Source organism: Miniopterus natalensis, chromosome 9 (genome assembly GCF_054644295.1).
Source record: "Miniopterus natalensis isolate mMinNat1 chromosome 9, mMinNat1.hap1, whole genome shotgun sequence".
Classification (NCBI taxonomy): domain Eukaryota; kingdom Metazoa; phylum Chordata; class Mammalia; order Chiroptera; family Miniopteridae; genus Miniopterus; species Miniopterus natalensis.
Window position 1 is genome coordinate 71039372 of NC_142089.1, and position 14835 is coordinate 71054206.

Sequence of the window (14835 nt, forward strand, 5' to 3'; positions counted from 1 at the left end):
CCTGCTGGGCTCGCGTGTCCGACGCCGGGCCGGGCGGCCGGCGCTGCGGCGGGTCCTGGGGAGGGGGGAGGGCGCTTTGCCTGAAGGGCCTGAAGACCGGCTCCTGGGGAAGAAAGGCTCGGTCATCCAGAGGGTGTCATTAAGTTTCACCACCTCCCCCGCTTAGGTGCAAAGTCAAAACGTTAATAAAATAAGATGGCCTTTATTTACATTTGAGATTTTCATGAGGTTTGGAGGTTTCGGGATGTGTTAGGAATGACATCTTCGCACAAATCCTGGGATGTGTCATTCGCCGCCTATAGACGCCAGAGCAGGTCGGTTTGGCCGGCAGGGGGTAGATGCAAAGGTCAGTGTCGATTCATCAAACGCCATTTAGAGCTAATCTTCTAGCACTCACGCCCTTTTGTTTCCAAGAGCGTCCTCCGGTGTCCTGAATTGTCTGTACATGTTTGTATTTAACTCGGGTTCGCTTCGACTGATGCTTGGTCTTGTGGAAGCGACTTCACTTTGGATGCTTGGGCGACTCCACCTGTACACACTCCCCGGGCCCTGGAATGCTGTAGCTAAACTAATTCCCAGTCTCTGGGAAACCTGTAGTTATTCACTGTTTTATAGTAACGTCTTTGTTTTGTGCTGATTATCTTTTTATGTCACAAAAAGTCAGAAGTTATTTTACTATTTCAATTATTTCCTATTTACTGTTTCTTGACTGTTACCTCCCGAGACCCACTAAGGTGAGAGGTGTGTGAGTTGCTTGAGGAGGTGTCCCCTGGCCAGGCACCTCTGGGTTAGAGCATTCTCTCTAAGCGCCAGGGTTGTGGGTTCGAACCCCAGTCAGGGCCCATACAAGAATCAACAATGCATAAATAAGTGGAACAGCAAATTGATGTTTCTCTCCCTCTCTAAAAATCAATAAAGGAAAAAAAAAAGGTTGAGTAAGCTGGGCATTTCCTTGAAGCCTCATATTTTAAAAAATACGTCTTTTTGCGTTTTACTCCATGACATATCTGTTTATTTTAATGTGAAAGTAATATTTTCTCATCCGAAAGGGAAAAAATAGTTTGAATAAAACTGTTTCAAAATCCTGTGCTGTGTATATTCTGCTGCTTCCGGAATGCCCCTGGTGCCCTGCCTCTTCACCCCAGAGAAATCTCACCTGCTGTCTGTCTGTGAAGAATTAGTACTTATTTAATATTTTTTAAAATTAATTTTAACATATCACTATTACAGGATAATTACTATGTTCAGCATCTGTTATCAGATTGCCACACTTTTACTTGTTTAAGTATTTGACACACTTTATTTAATCCTCCCTTGAGGATATTTTTTCATTGCTTTTCAGAGAGGAAGGAAAAGGGAGACAGAGAGAGAAAGGGAAGCGTCGGTTGGTTGCCCTGACCAGAGCTGGGGATTGAGCTTTCAACCAAGGACGTGTCCTTGGCTGCATTCAAACCCGGGGCCCTTTAGCTCTCAGGCTGACGCTCTAACCACGGAGCCAAAACAGCTAGGGCAATATTTGACACATTTTAGACACAAACCTTGAGGCTTGAAAAAGCCTTTTGCTCCAATCTTTTAGAATATAGTTGCTTCTAGAATGAAAACCATAGTGTAAGCAACAAATATAACTCAAAGTGGTTTACTCTTTTTTTTTACTGTTAGAGATGAGTGGAACCAATTGCAGAGCTCAGATGACCTCAGCATCTAGTTCAGGTGCTTCTACTAGGGAGCTCATGGATTGTTTTCTGCAGTTTTGAATCCCCTGAAATTATATGCAAAATTTTTGGAGGAGAGCATTGATAAAATTTTGTTACATTTTTTAAAAGATTAGAGCCTCGTTAAGATAAAAATACACTAGTGCAGTCCAAGGTCATAAATGCTGAAATAGGTCCAGCAGAGGAACTCTTTCAAAACCACACAGCTAAGTAACAGTAGACCTAGTGCTGCTGCTGCTTTTTCTGTGTACTTGGGCTTGAGCATTCTCTTTAACCGTGGTTTTTCATTATGTAAAAGAAGAACACAATACAAAATTATGTACCTGTTCAACTGGATTCAGACTGAACATACTTCCTGCAAAACCTCCTGTTCCTTTTTCAAACTCAGGATGTAAGAAGCCATTTAGTCTCGTTCTTGTGAAAACTTGCCAAGAAACAACCAGCTATTCAGAGCTGGTTAATACTAAAACACAACAGGATTTTTAGTTTTGCTTTTAAATTACTGATTGAAAGCTTTTTACATGTAAGCCATGCATTTATTTATTCATTCTTTCAATAAATATTTGTTGAGTGCCTGGCTTTGGCTTGCTAAAGAAAAAGCAGCCAGTTTTTCTTTTGGGGGGGATTTGTGGTAGGGGTAGTGATAAAGTGGATATACTGGGCTAAAAGCAGGACACAGTGGAGAAAAACCAGCCCTGTTAGAAATGCCACGTGAGTCTAGTATTCCTGCCCCATTATCCTCTTTTCTCAATGTAACAGGTAGCAAGTCTGCTAAGTTTCAGAGGTTGCATGCGCTTGCATTCCCAGAGGACTCTGGTCCCCTTTGCACGTAGGGCTGAGGGAAACAGAGTGGGCTACTTCCTCCGGACACTGGCCAATGGTCTAACCTGATATAAATTTGCTTCACTTGTTTCATGGGACTAATCCAGGTGAAATATGAGAAGCTTGCATTGGAGGCTTTTAGAAAGCAAAACTGTCTGTGAACCCTTCCCTGTCACTCTCATCTGCAAAACCCTTGAATGTCTATCTTCAGCTCTGGAGCCTTGCTCACGGTGCTCTGGGCCACTCTGGCCACCTTCCCAGGTACTTCAACTTTCTGCATTGGCCTCTCCCATCCTCAGCCTCCCCAGCACCTTATTATCAATGTTCAACTCCCACTTTCCTCTCCATCCAGCGTCCTCTCTCACCCATCATAGCCAGAACTATGATTTTCTTAAAAAAAAAAAATTAAGTCCTAAAAATAAGAGAGGGAGAAAAAAAACCTAATATAAAAGAAAATCTTTAACTGATACTTTATTTTATATCTAAGCTGTTAAAGAACTATGTAACTTCATATAACTTAACACGACAGTGGCTTAAGACATTTATTTCTTAGAACTGGAGGTAGGCTAGTGTAGTGCTAGTACAGGGGTCAGTCTGCAGTCCTTGGGTCCCAGACCCATTCTCTGTTTCCAATCCTATATTTGCATGCCGGACTTACTCCTTGATATCATCCCATAGGCCAAGATAGGTGCAGTTATTTTGACTCCAGCCGTCACACCTGTCAGCACTTGGGGAAAGGGTGGAGGGCAAAAAGGCCTGCCTTTGTCTGCACAGCCTTCCTCAATCCCCTTATCATAGCTCTTACTTACATCTTATTAGCCAGACTTTGGCCACCTGGCCACATCCCCTGCAAGGGGGAAGGTAGGACATGTAGTCTTTTAGGGAGGCCTGCTGCTGCCCCCAAATTAAATCAGGGCTCTGTTATTAAGGAAGAAAAGGAAAGGAAACAATATTGGGTGGTACCTAGCAATGTGTGCCACAGCTGCTAATCAGCGACATCTCTCTGAAGACATGGGAGATCCACTAGAGTATAACCTCCGCTGGGCTACCAGTGCCAGTCACCCTGCCTTGTAGGGGCTCAGTAACTAATGGGTGAATAGTTTAAATTCATCATGACTATTATTTTTCTCATTACAGGCACATATAGAATACATCAAGCACTGGAAGAGTGGAATAGTTCATTAATAGAGGAATAGTTAGTTATTAACAAGCTTCAGGGAAATTGCGAAACCCTGTTCCTTTTTTTTTAATCCTTACCCGAGGATATTTTTTCCATTGCTTTTCAGAGAGAGAGAGAGAGAAACATTGATTCAAGGGAGACACATCGATTGGTTGACTCCTGCACGTGCCCCAACCAGGGCCAGGGATGGACCCTGCAACCGAGGCATATGACCTTGGCTGGAGTCGAACCTGGGACCCTCAGCCCACAGGCCGACACTCTGAGCCAGACTGGCTAGGGCTGTTTTTTTGTTTTTCTCAATCTTCACTTGAGGATACCAGAGGGCATGCTTAGAGAGAGGAAGGGGGAAAGAGAGAGAGAAACATCAGTGTGAGAGAAGCATTAATTGGTTGCCTTCCATAAGTACGTGCCCTGGCTGGGGATGGAACCTGCAGCCCAGGTACATGTCCTGACCTGGGATCGAACTGGCAACATTTCAGTGCACAGGATGAAGCCTAACCAACTGAGCCACTCCTGCCAGGCCCTGACTATTCCTTTTCGGACTCACAAGTTATCTTCTTAAATTTTGACATTTTGGGTAGCCTTCCTACTTAAAGTGTATGGGAGCTGGCTAGAAAAGGCAGACTCTGAGGGTCCACTCCAAATCTATGGAACCATAACATACAGTTTAAACAACATGCCCAGTTATTGCGAACATGCATTGACGTTTGGGAAGCTTAACTGTGCTTTAAAAAAAAAAAATACTGAACCACAGATTTATTTTTTTCAGTTTTTTTGTCTGTACTTGTATTAAGGTAGGGAGGGGTATGTGCGTGCGCATGTGCTCATGTGTGTGATGTACCAGTTCTTCCCACCAGCTGGCTGGGATGATTTCAACCTGTAGGGGGGAAAAACGTCCACTAGGTGCTGGTTCTGTTTGTAGATAACTAAACTGAGAAGGGAACATCAGATTGTGGTATTTGTCCTAAAATTTTAATTATTAAAAGTAACTCTCTTATCTAGGAGGTGGGGGTGGAGACTTCTGTGTCCTTCGCAGTTGCCCAACACATACCACCCCCCTGTCCCCCTAGAGCTCTGCAGCTTCCCCAGGCCTGATGGTTGAGAGAGGGGCTGGCAGCCCAAAGCCAGCTGAAGAATTTGCTGCGGTTACCCCAGGTGACTCCCTGCCTCTCCCCACACCTTAACCTCATTGTCGTGAAAGCCAAGCAGTTAATTGTTTAGCAGGAATTAAAGCAATTGTGAGAGTTATTTGCCGGGTTGAGAGGCTTTAGCTCACAAGCTGGAATTTTTGACTCAGGAGTAAAAACTGTAGATTCTTTGTCTCTTTTTATCAAGTTTCTGGATAAATGGCCGGACAGCAGAGTTTTGGAGGTTTTGACATAGCTCAACAAAATCATTATTACTGGTACTGGCAAAGGTGAGGTGTTTTTTCCTACTCTAAGTGAAAATGAAGGTCATTTAGTGTTCTATTTCTTATATATCTTTCAGCAACTTACAAACTATGGCTTTGAAAATTGGTGCTCTTCAACAATTAAAGCAGAAATCAAACTTCTTGTAACTTCTGGGGAAGGAGAAAGAGCCCTGTGGTTTTGAAGGATTCTGCCTTGGTTGGTGATGTCATTCCTGGTGTCTCCCCTCTGCTAGCAGAGTGAACCCGAAGTTCCAGCCCCACCAGGGTTACCCGGCTGGCAGCGGGTATGAGCAGCAGCACAGCTGGTGTCCTCTTTCTGGCTGCAGCTGTGGCTGTGCAGTGAATGGAAGTGAACACAACCTTTCTGCGCGTGGGACCTCTGGACGCCCCGCGGAAGCTTCGGTGACGCCCGAGGTATCACTCTAGAACGAATCCTGTGTCCTTCGTGTGCCCAATGTGGAAACACCTTCCTACCTTCACACCGCCACAGCCTGCCACTCGGATTCCCACGGCCGTGGCTTTTGCTCCCTATTTTAATACCACCGAGTGACAACTGATGACCCAAGAAATTTTGACTTGCAAACGATTTAAGTCCTGACTCTTCCAAAAACCAAATAACAGGCTGATGAAGTCTTGTGCCTAAATTCTTGTTACTAAATTTTAGATGATCATCTTTCAATAGATTTTACTCTTAAACACTTAAGATAGGACAGGAGGTGGCGGGTTCTTGGTATTGTTTTTGTTTTGGTATTGTTTTGATACAGCAGTGAACATTAACACACTTTTTAAAAGATACTTTAATATTTTGATGACTAAAGTACTGAAACCACAGAAAGATGTAGTGGAGTGAGGGAAAGCACCCCCCATCCCCCCACTCTCCCATTCCCTCCCCACTTCGCAGAAAACACTGTTGAAGTTGCCCTTGTCCTCTGGAGTTCCCCCTGTGCTTGGGCTTTATTCCTGCCTGGGCAGGACTGCACTGCGCGGCGTGTCCCTGTCTGCCTCTTGCTCCCTTCTGCTTATAGGCTGCACCAGGAGAGCTTTCTTTCAAAGCTGCCCATTTGGATGTGCTGTGACTTTAGCTCATCCCTATTGACAGACATTTTAAACAGTCTCCGTGCCTTAACAAGCTTCCTTTTATTTATTTGTCTGTAAGCATCTGAGTGTTTTTGGCTAAGAAAATGTTCTGGAAGTGGAAGACCTGGATTAAAGGATAGGTCATTTAAGATTTTAATCAGCAACTTACCAAAAAACCTGCCTGAGTTTCCGCTTTCCACTGCTGTTGTAGGTATGCTTGCTTCTCTGTAATTTTTTGTTGTTGTTTGCGTTTTGTTTTCTGTGTGATTAGCCAATTGGAAATGTGAGGAAGGCCTTTGTCTATTTTTGAGGGCAAACACCTTCTCAGGTGTTTATTGGTATCGGTGTTCTGATTGAGTTGGTGTTTTTGCCTACCTTTTTCTTTTGTGTTGTGCCCCTTTCTCTTGGCTGTGTAAGGTATTTACATATTAGGGAAATTAGCCCTTTGCAGTCAAAGTGTTACAGGTTTTTCTCCCCTGTTTATTTCCTACTGTGCACAGTGACACTCTTTGTGTGATGGCCTTGATTGAATTTACACCAGAGTTGAATTTAACGGCTAACCCGTTTTTAGAATTTGCATTTGTGTGGTATTTTATTCCTCAAACTTTCATTTTAAGTCTTTCAAGCCTGTTTTAGGTGTGTCTCTTAGAGAAAATATCTTGATAGACGTCTTGCTTTTTTTTCTTTTAAACCCAATTTGGGTTTTACCCTTTTAGAAGATGCTTCATATTACGTCTTTTTAAAAAATCTTTTGCTATATTGCCTGAGGTTTTAACACTTTTTTTTCCTTTCACCCCTCTTTTTTCTTTTTTGGGAGATGGTCTATCTGACTTGTATTGCTCACCTTTATATCTTTAAATAGAGGAGTATAGGTTCGAGTGTATTACCAACTCCAGAAATGAAAGTATTTCTTTATCTCTCCATTCATGAAAAAAGAAGAAATTAACACCTTTTTGTCTCTCCATGCCACCTTTTCGCTCCTTCCTTCTTTCCATTTTTGTCGACAAATTTTGGATTTTTAATATTTCATTTTCTAGTCAAATTATTAGAACATGGAATTTTTCATTCAGGAATTCTGAACAGTTTCTCTGTGGCTGTGGTTACCATACGTGTGCCACCTGCCTGCTCTCTTGGTGGGAGTTCCCGGTTTTGAAGCTGGTGAGCAAACTTCAAGATGGTAAGGCTCTTCGGGGGTCTTTCCCTACTCAAGTGCCCTCCGTGAGGTGTTGTAGTTCTGTTGCGCCCTTACCGCTGTAGCACACCCGTGTCCCTAGCCCTGACCTCCCCAAGTTAAGGGGCTCGCCTCTCCATTTTGACATTGTGTCCTGCCTAAGATTACAGAAGTGTATGCCTTCAGAATGATTCTCAGGTCTTTGGGGGTCCATCAGCACAAACTGCCTCTTTCAGAGGAGAACCATTTACAGATGTGCCCTTCTTTTAGGACAACCAGCAGCATGCACTGCCCGGGTGAGCCTCAGACCGGAGAGAGTGCCCTGTGTCCAGACAGCTCCTGCTCCCCACAGCCTCGTAATTTAGGGTCCACATTTCCCAGAGCACACATTCAAAGGGAGGAAATGTGCCCTGGCCGGGGGCTCAGCTGGAGCGTCGTCCCATACAGGGAAAGGCTGCGGGTTCAATTCCCAGTCAGGGGACATAGCTAGATTTTGGGTTTGATCCCTGGTCAGGGTGTGTATGGGAAGGCAACCGGTTGATGTTTCTCTCTCTCTCTCCCTCTCCCCATTCTCTCCTCTCCCCCCCCCACTCTCACTCTCAAGTCAGTAAGCCCTAGGACTTCAGGGTCCCAGATTCGATTCCAGCCAAGGGCACATAACCTCAGCTGCAGGCTTGACCCCCAGCCTGGTCCGGTCTCATGCGGGAGGCAACCACTCAGTGTGTCTCTCTCACATCAATGTTCCTCTCTCTCTCTCTCTCTCTCTCTCTCTCTCCCCCCCCCTCCCCCCCTCCCCCTCTCTCTCCCCCCCTCCCCCTCTCTCTCCCTCTCTCTCCCTCTCTCTCCCTCTCTCTCCCTCTCTCTCCCTCTCTCTCCCTCCCTCTCCCTCCCTCTCCCTCCCTCTCTCTCCCTCTCTCTCTCTCTCTCCCTCTCCCTCTCTCTCCCTCTCTCTCCCTCTCTCTCCCCCCCTCCCTCCCTTCCACTCTCTCTGAAAAGCAATGGGAAAAATATCCTTGGGTGAGAATGTAAAAGAGAAAAAAAAGGCCTCATTTAAGATGGATTCTGGCTTCTAAACAGAAAAAATACTCTAATGCTGTGATTAAATTTATGGTAACTATATAATTTATTTTCCAAATCAGGACCTATTTTGGAGCGAAAGAGAGGCATACTTTCAGACAGATTGAAGAGAGGAGATAGGTGATCTTTGGCTTTCTATGTAACCTTGTTCTATCAGCAAGAGAGGCTTAATTACAGTCAATGGTGCGGAGCTAACTCAGCCCTTTCTGGATGGGGGTGGTTCCTTGGAACAGCTGCTCATCCTTAACAAAGACAGGTTTCCAACAGGTGCCTATAAAGAGGAGTCATAGAAACTTATGCCCCAGTAGAGCCAACAGTCTGGGTTAACCAGCCCAGACTTATTTGGGGAGTGCTTCTGGGATTTACTTATCTCATTATGTAAGATGATGGTTGATTGGTTAGCTTTTCTGTAGCCTTGGCAGCTCCTTAAGCTCCTACTGTGGTGGTCCTCAGTTGAGCCGGGGAGCTGGGGATGTGCTCATGGAGACTTTGCAGATTGCCCCCTGGAAGGAAGGGCAGAGCTCCAGGTAGAGAGTTGGCATCTAGTTTGGGCACTATAGGGTCTGGATGCCAGCATCCCTGCTGTCAGGTTCCTGTCTCAGGCCCTAAGATGCCAGTTCTCAAGCTTCATAGAGGCCAGAGGCCTCTCTTTGTTGGCCTTGCTCCTTTGTGAACTTTCTTCTATTGACTCAGTTCATTCATTTCATAATTGTAGTATTATATCATTTAAAGACTTTTCTAATCAAAGTTGAAAAATAAATTTGATCTAAAGGGAGTTTAGTATTTTAGGTATTATTTGTGAGCACTATATTTTTCTAAGAAAGCATATGTGATAGTAAAATTATTATTTTCTTAAAATACTGATTTTCATTGTAGGAAGCCACAGCTCTGGCAGAAAACCAAGATGAAGACCTACTAGAAGGTAACATAAACCTTGTGTTACGGTAGTTAAAAACAAAGCTCAACCAGTTTCCAGGTTCCTCATTCACTCAACTGGCTAGGAACTGAGAGATCCTCCTGGAAAATACCAGCGTAGGTTGCCTACGCCATTCTCTTAGCAATTCACTTCGTGTTTGCTTCTGTGAGAACAGCTTTAGCTAAGCCTCCTCTCTAGGTCTTTCTGGAGGACTGGGAAATGGGGACATTTCCAAAAAATAAGATAAGTTGATTTTAAGATCTATTTTCTTCATAAGTTTAGACTTCGGGATTAATTATGCTTTAATTTTTATTTTTAAGGACAAAAGCATGAGGCAGTCGCTGTGACCTTGGCTGCCTAGCTTCCCTCAGGGCTGTTGGTTCCTAGAGGACTCAACAGGCCCCCTCGGTCGTGTCAGGTGTTTCTTCACGTAGTTCTTGATCTGTTTTGAAAAGACCAAGGTTTATCTGCCCAGAGAAAAACCCTGTTTCTGACAGTGTCCTATTCAAGGAAGAGAACAATACATTTGGCTTCTTTTATTTATTTTAAGGGATGGAAAGAGAAATAGAAGAGAAATGCAGAGAATCCTTTTGCCCGTTTCTTATTAAATGCCTGTCTAATCACATGTCCATCTGGTCGCTTCCCCTACCCTCACCCACCCCCACAGGACAAACCCACCCACTGCCTTCTCAGTTTTATCAAATGTGGGAGTGTCCGTCTTTGCAGTCCCAGTAACCAACCCAAAGTCCTCGTGTTAGTTGGGGCTCAGGGTTTAAATGGAATGAAATGGATGTTTAAAAGAAATCTTCAAATGCTTATGGGGCAGTTCTAGTTTTCAGTACTTGGATTGCAATGTGAATAACAGGTGCTCATTTCAGCTCTCAGGGGGATTTCATGCTGGTTAAAGTGTGAGTCTGTTCTCCCTGCTTTTATCAGTTCTTCAGACACTATAAAAGTAACAGAGGAAGACATACAATAAGATTGTGCTTTCTGAGTCCAGACTGCCAGGGTTCAGATCTCTCTTACTCCCTCTGTAATTCCAGACAAATTAATCTCCAGTGCATTGGCATCCCCACCTATAAAATGGGATTTAAGACCCACCTCCTACGAAGAGTGAGGACAATAGCTCTAAAGTGCTTTTAAGTGCTTAACAGGGTGTGGCACATAATAACCCCTGGAGGGTTAGCTGTTCACACGCCTGGAGCAGCTCTATCCAGTAGGAAAGTAATACGAAACATAAATCCACCCACATAGGTAGTTTTACATTTTCTAGTAGCCAAACTCAAAAAACAGAAAGAGACAGGGAAAATTAATTTAAATATTTAAAACTTAATCTAATATATTCAAAATATTATTTCAACCTGTAATCAATATCAAAATTTAATGAAATGTAAAAAAATTTTAATACCAAGTTTTCAAAATGCAATGTATGTTTACATCACATCTCAGCTAGGATTAGCCACACTTCAAGTGCTCGCTAGCCACCTGTGACTAGTGGCTACTGTATTGGACAGCACAGGTCTGGGGGGCCCGCAGGTTTAGGAAAGATGTAATGCGTTTGTCTTTTATAGGCTTCTATTACCCCTATGGCCTACATCATTAATCTGTGATTTCTAGCTGATGTTTGTTTTCTAGGCCACAGGTTACAGGAGAGACAGTGCTCGTGAGCATGTGGTCCTGACACCTCTCCCCCCACCACGGACATGCAGAGTCAGGAGCCTTTTAGCCAACAATTGCCCATGGCAATGAAGGAAAGGACCCTGGAGCGTGACTTTAGGAAAGAAAAATTCAGAAAGTTCAGGGAAACCTGGAAATATCTAATTTTATGACCCCCTAGCTCTCAAAGGAAAGATGGTTCAAAAGGGGTGGGAAGCTCTAAAGAACAAGTATCAGACGGCACGGCCACAAAGGACCCCAGCGAAGAAAAATAAGAAGTAGCTCACGAAACTTATATGATGTGGGGCTATTGGATGATCTTGGTTCGACAAAGATAATTACAGAAGGACATCACATTAGGGAGTTCAGGCTGCTATAACAAAATGCTGCAGACTGGGTACAACAGAAATTTATTTCTCGTAGTTCTGGACAGTGGAAAGTCCAAGATTCGGTGCAGCTGATTCGGTTTCTGGTGAGGGCTCTCTTCTTGGCTTGCAGATGGCCACCTTCTCATATCCTCATGTGATGGGGAAGAGAGATCTCGAGCTCTGGTGTCCTTTTTATAAGGGGCACTAAGCCCATGGAACTAGGGATCTCATGATCTCATCTTACCCTAATTATCTCCCAAAGACCCCATCTCCAAATATCATCAAATTGGAAGTTAGAGTTTCAATGTATGAATGGGGGGGGGCACAAACTGTTTATAACAGGCATATAAATAAATACAAATGAATATCAGGAACAAATGTGATTACTAGGAAGCAAATTAAGGCCCTAAATGAGCGAAGACCTGCCCCCCCCCCAAAAAAAAAAGAAAAGAAAAGGACTGCATATAAAAAAGTCAGTGACCTTGGAACCTGGCAATTTGAACTGAATATGTAGGTGTGATGCTTTCATGATAACAGAGCACCTCCTCGCATCGCAGGGTTTCAGAGAAGGAAGGCCAGGCTCCTCCCTTTTTCTAAATCGGTTGCTGCATATAATCTATTCACATGTCAGTCTGTTAACTAAGCAGGTAGAGCAGCATGGTTATTTTTTCAAAGCCCCGTCAGGGACTTGGTCCTGGCTCACTGTTTGGCACCCTATCCACCCAGGTGCTCATGCTGGAAACTCGGGAGTCATCCTCAACCCCTCCCCACTTTCTCTTTTACCCCAGATTGACTCCATCTCCAAATACTGTCTGTTCCTCTCCAGAACCTCTCTAGAGTCCGCCCACTCCCACCTCGTTCACGATCCAGATGCTCGTTGAGTCTGGTAGCACTAATTCTTTCTCAGCCTCAATTTCTGTTTTCAAGCCTCATTTAAAGGAAACACAATTTAAAATTTTAACATTAACTGCCTTAAATATCTCCTGCTAATGTTTTTTAAAAACTGTAAGCCATTTTTAATATATGTCTTGTCAAACTCTAGTATTTTTTTTCACATGCATTATTGGCTTCTGCAGATCCCAATCTCTATTTGAATATTGAGGAATTAAACAAAGAGTTTATGGTGAAAAGTGAAGAACTCTACGACTCTCTCATGAATTGCCACTGGCAGCCTCTGGATACAGTTGACTCTACAATCCCAGATGAGACCCCACAGAAGCCAGATGTTTGTTAAGCTACCCAACTGTCATATGAACTGTATCCTGTTTGTTTTTGTTTTTCAAAAAAATAAAAAATTCTCCCAGGAATATACTGGGTTCTGTATGACAAGACAAATTCCCAGGACTTGAGTATGATTGGAATGATAGAACATAATGAAAATAAACTTTACCATTGCATCCATTTCCGGAACTGTGTTATATTACATAAAGTGCCCGAAGAGGCTGTGGTAGAACAGGCCGCACTGTAAGACTTTTGACAATAGGTTTAGTATGTGATGGGTCTGACCTGAACTGATTGTGGCCTTAGCTACTCTGATGTGATCTGCTGCTCTCCTCTAATGTTAAACCCTCACAGAGAGAATTCCTATCCACAGAGGTGCAGGTTTCTCGCCTGCATCTTGTATGGGAAAGGTAGATGAGAACTTGATGCTTGATCTCCTTTTCCTGACCCTCAGGCTCAAGACAGCGGAGGCTCCCTCATCTCCACTGAACAGAAAAATTCCTAAGCATGGAAAAAGCTTGCCTATTAGCCTTCTAAGAGAGGAGTTGGGCTCCCGAAAAGGCCGGTTCTGAACCTTTGATGCACATATTGACTGTGCCCCTTATAAAATACGCCCTTTTTTCATTCTGAAGATAAGCACTGTCTTGCTCATTCCTTCATCAGGGATGGATGCTTAAGTGAGAGTCCTGGGACTGATTTGGGTGGCTTGAAGGCCTGAAGATTTGTTGCTTAGAAGAGTTGATCAGACACTCCTGCTCTGAGAGTGGTTAAGGCATGCTAATCCTGTCCCAACAGGGCTCAAAGAGCCGAATCTAGTATGGAGAGCCAGGTGGCTGCAGCCCCTCCCAAGGAGCTGGCTGTGCCTCATGGCAGAGGACAGGGTTTCTCTACCTTGGCACTGTTGACATTTTGGGGTGGACACCTCTTTGTTGTGGAGGCTGTCTGTGCATTGTCCTGACCTCTACATGCCAATAGCACTCCACACTCCAGTTGTGACAACCAAAATGTCTCTAGACATTGCCAAATGTCCCCTGGGGACAAAATTGCTCCCGATTGAGAGTCAGTGAGATAGGATAATAGTTCTCAAACTTTAGGGTACATCAGAAATGCCTGGAAGGCCTGTTAAAACACAGATTCCTGGGTACTACCCCCAGAGTTTGATTCACTAGGTCTGGGTTCAACCTGGAGACTCTCAGTTCTATAAAGTCTAGGTAATGCTGATGCTGCTGGCGGAGAAACAGCACTTTGAGAACCATTGGCATTGGGAAATGCCCAACTGGTTCCATTTAGTTCTGTGTAGTAAGGTGGGTGAGGTTCTCCTTTCATGTGCCACCCCATACAAGGCGTGCAAGTCCCTTTCTTGCAGCGCCTTCACCTCTTTAAGTATCCACTCTTCTCTTACAGCCATGTGTTTTGGGACCAGCACCATGTCTGACCCCAGGGAATCGCTCTTATATGATCTGAGCCACACATAGTCGTCTCATTTCTCTTGCTAGTCATTGGGTTATATAGAGACATGACAGAATTCTGGCTAATGAGATGTGAGAAGTTTTCCTCACTTTCAAATGGAGAAACAAAAGATGCTGACTTCTCTTTCTTTTGAACATTAGGTTGAGATGTGATGCCTGGTACCCTTGCAGCCATATAGTGACCATTAGGGGAACAACTAAAGGCAGTGCTTATCCACTGGGAATGACAGTGAACCTGATGCAAAGAACTTGGATCCATGACAATGACATTGAGCTGTGAATTAGCCAACCCTGGAGTCTCTCTATATCTGGACTTATTTTGTACAATAATATATTTTCTTTTTTTTAAATGTCTTATTTTTTTTTAATATATTTTCTATTGAGTTCAGAGAGAGGAAGGGAGAGGGAGAGAGAGACAGAAACATCAATGATGAGAGTCATTGATCAGCTGCCCCTTGCAAACCCCCTGCTGGGGATCAAGCCCACAACCCTGGCATGTGCCCTGACCGGGAATCAAACCTTGATCTCCTGGATCATAGGTTGATACTCAACTGCTGAGCCATGCTGGCTGGCCTGTTTTCTTCTTTTTTAAATCCTTACCTGAGGATATGTTTGTATTGACTTTAGAGAGAGGAAGGGAGGGAAAGAGAGAAACATCGATCAGTTGCACCCTGACCAGGGATTGAACCTGCAACCTTTTGGCTCAGGGTGATAACTTATTTTCTTACTATATAATCCTCTCTGAATTTTTGTTT

General features: G+C 43.9%; 1 protein-coding gene across 1 annotated transcript; it reads left to right on the forward strand.

Annotated features, from left to right (window-relative positions):
• Positions 1 to 4806: 4806 nt before the first annotated feature.
• On the forward strand, positions 4807 to 12791 carry C9H6orf52 (chromosome 9 C6orf52 homolog). Its single transcript, XM_016204188.2, has 4 exons — positions 4807 to 5131; positions 5362 to 5539; positions 9327 to 9372; positions 12467 to 12791. The coding sequence occupies exons 1-4, from the start codon at positions 5061 to 5063 to the stop codon at positions 12622 to 12624; spliced, it is 453 nt and encodes a 150-aa protein (XP_016059674.1). The 5' UTR covers positions 4807 to 5060; the 3' UTR covers positions 12625 to 12791.
• The last annotated feature ends 2044 nt before the right edge of the window (positions 12792 to 14835 follow it).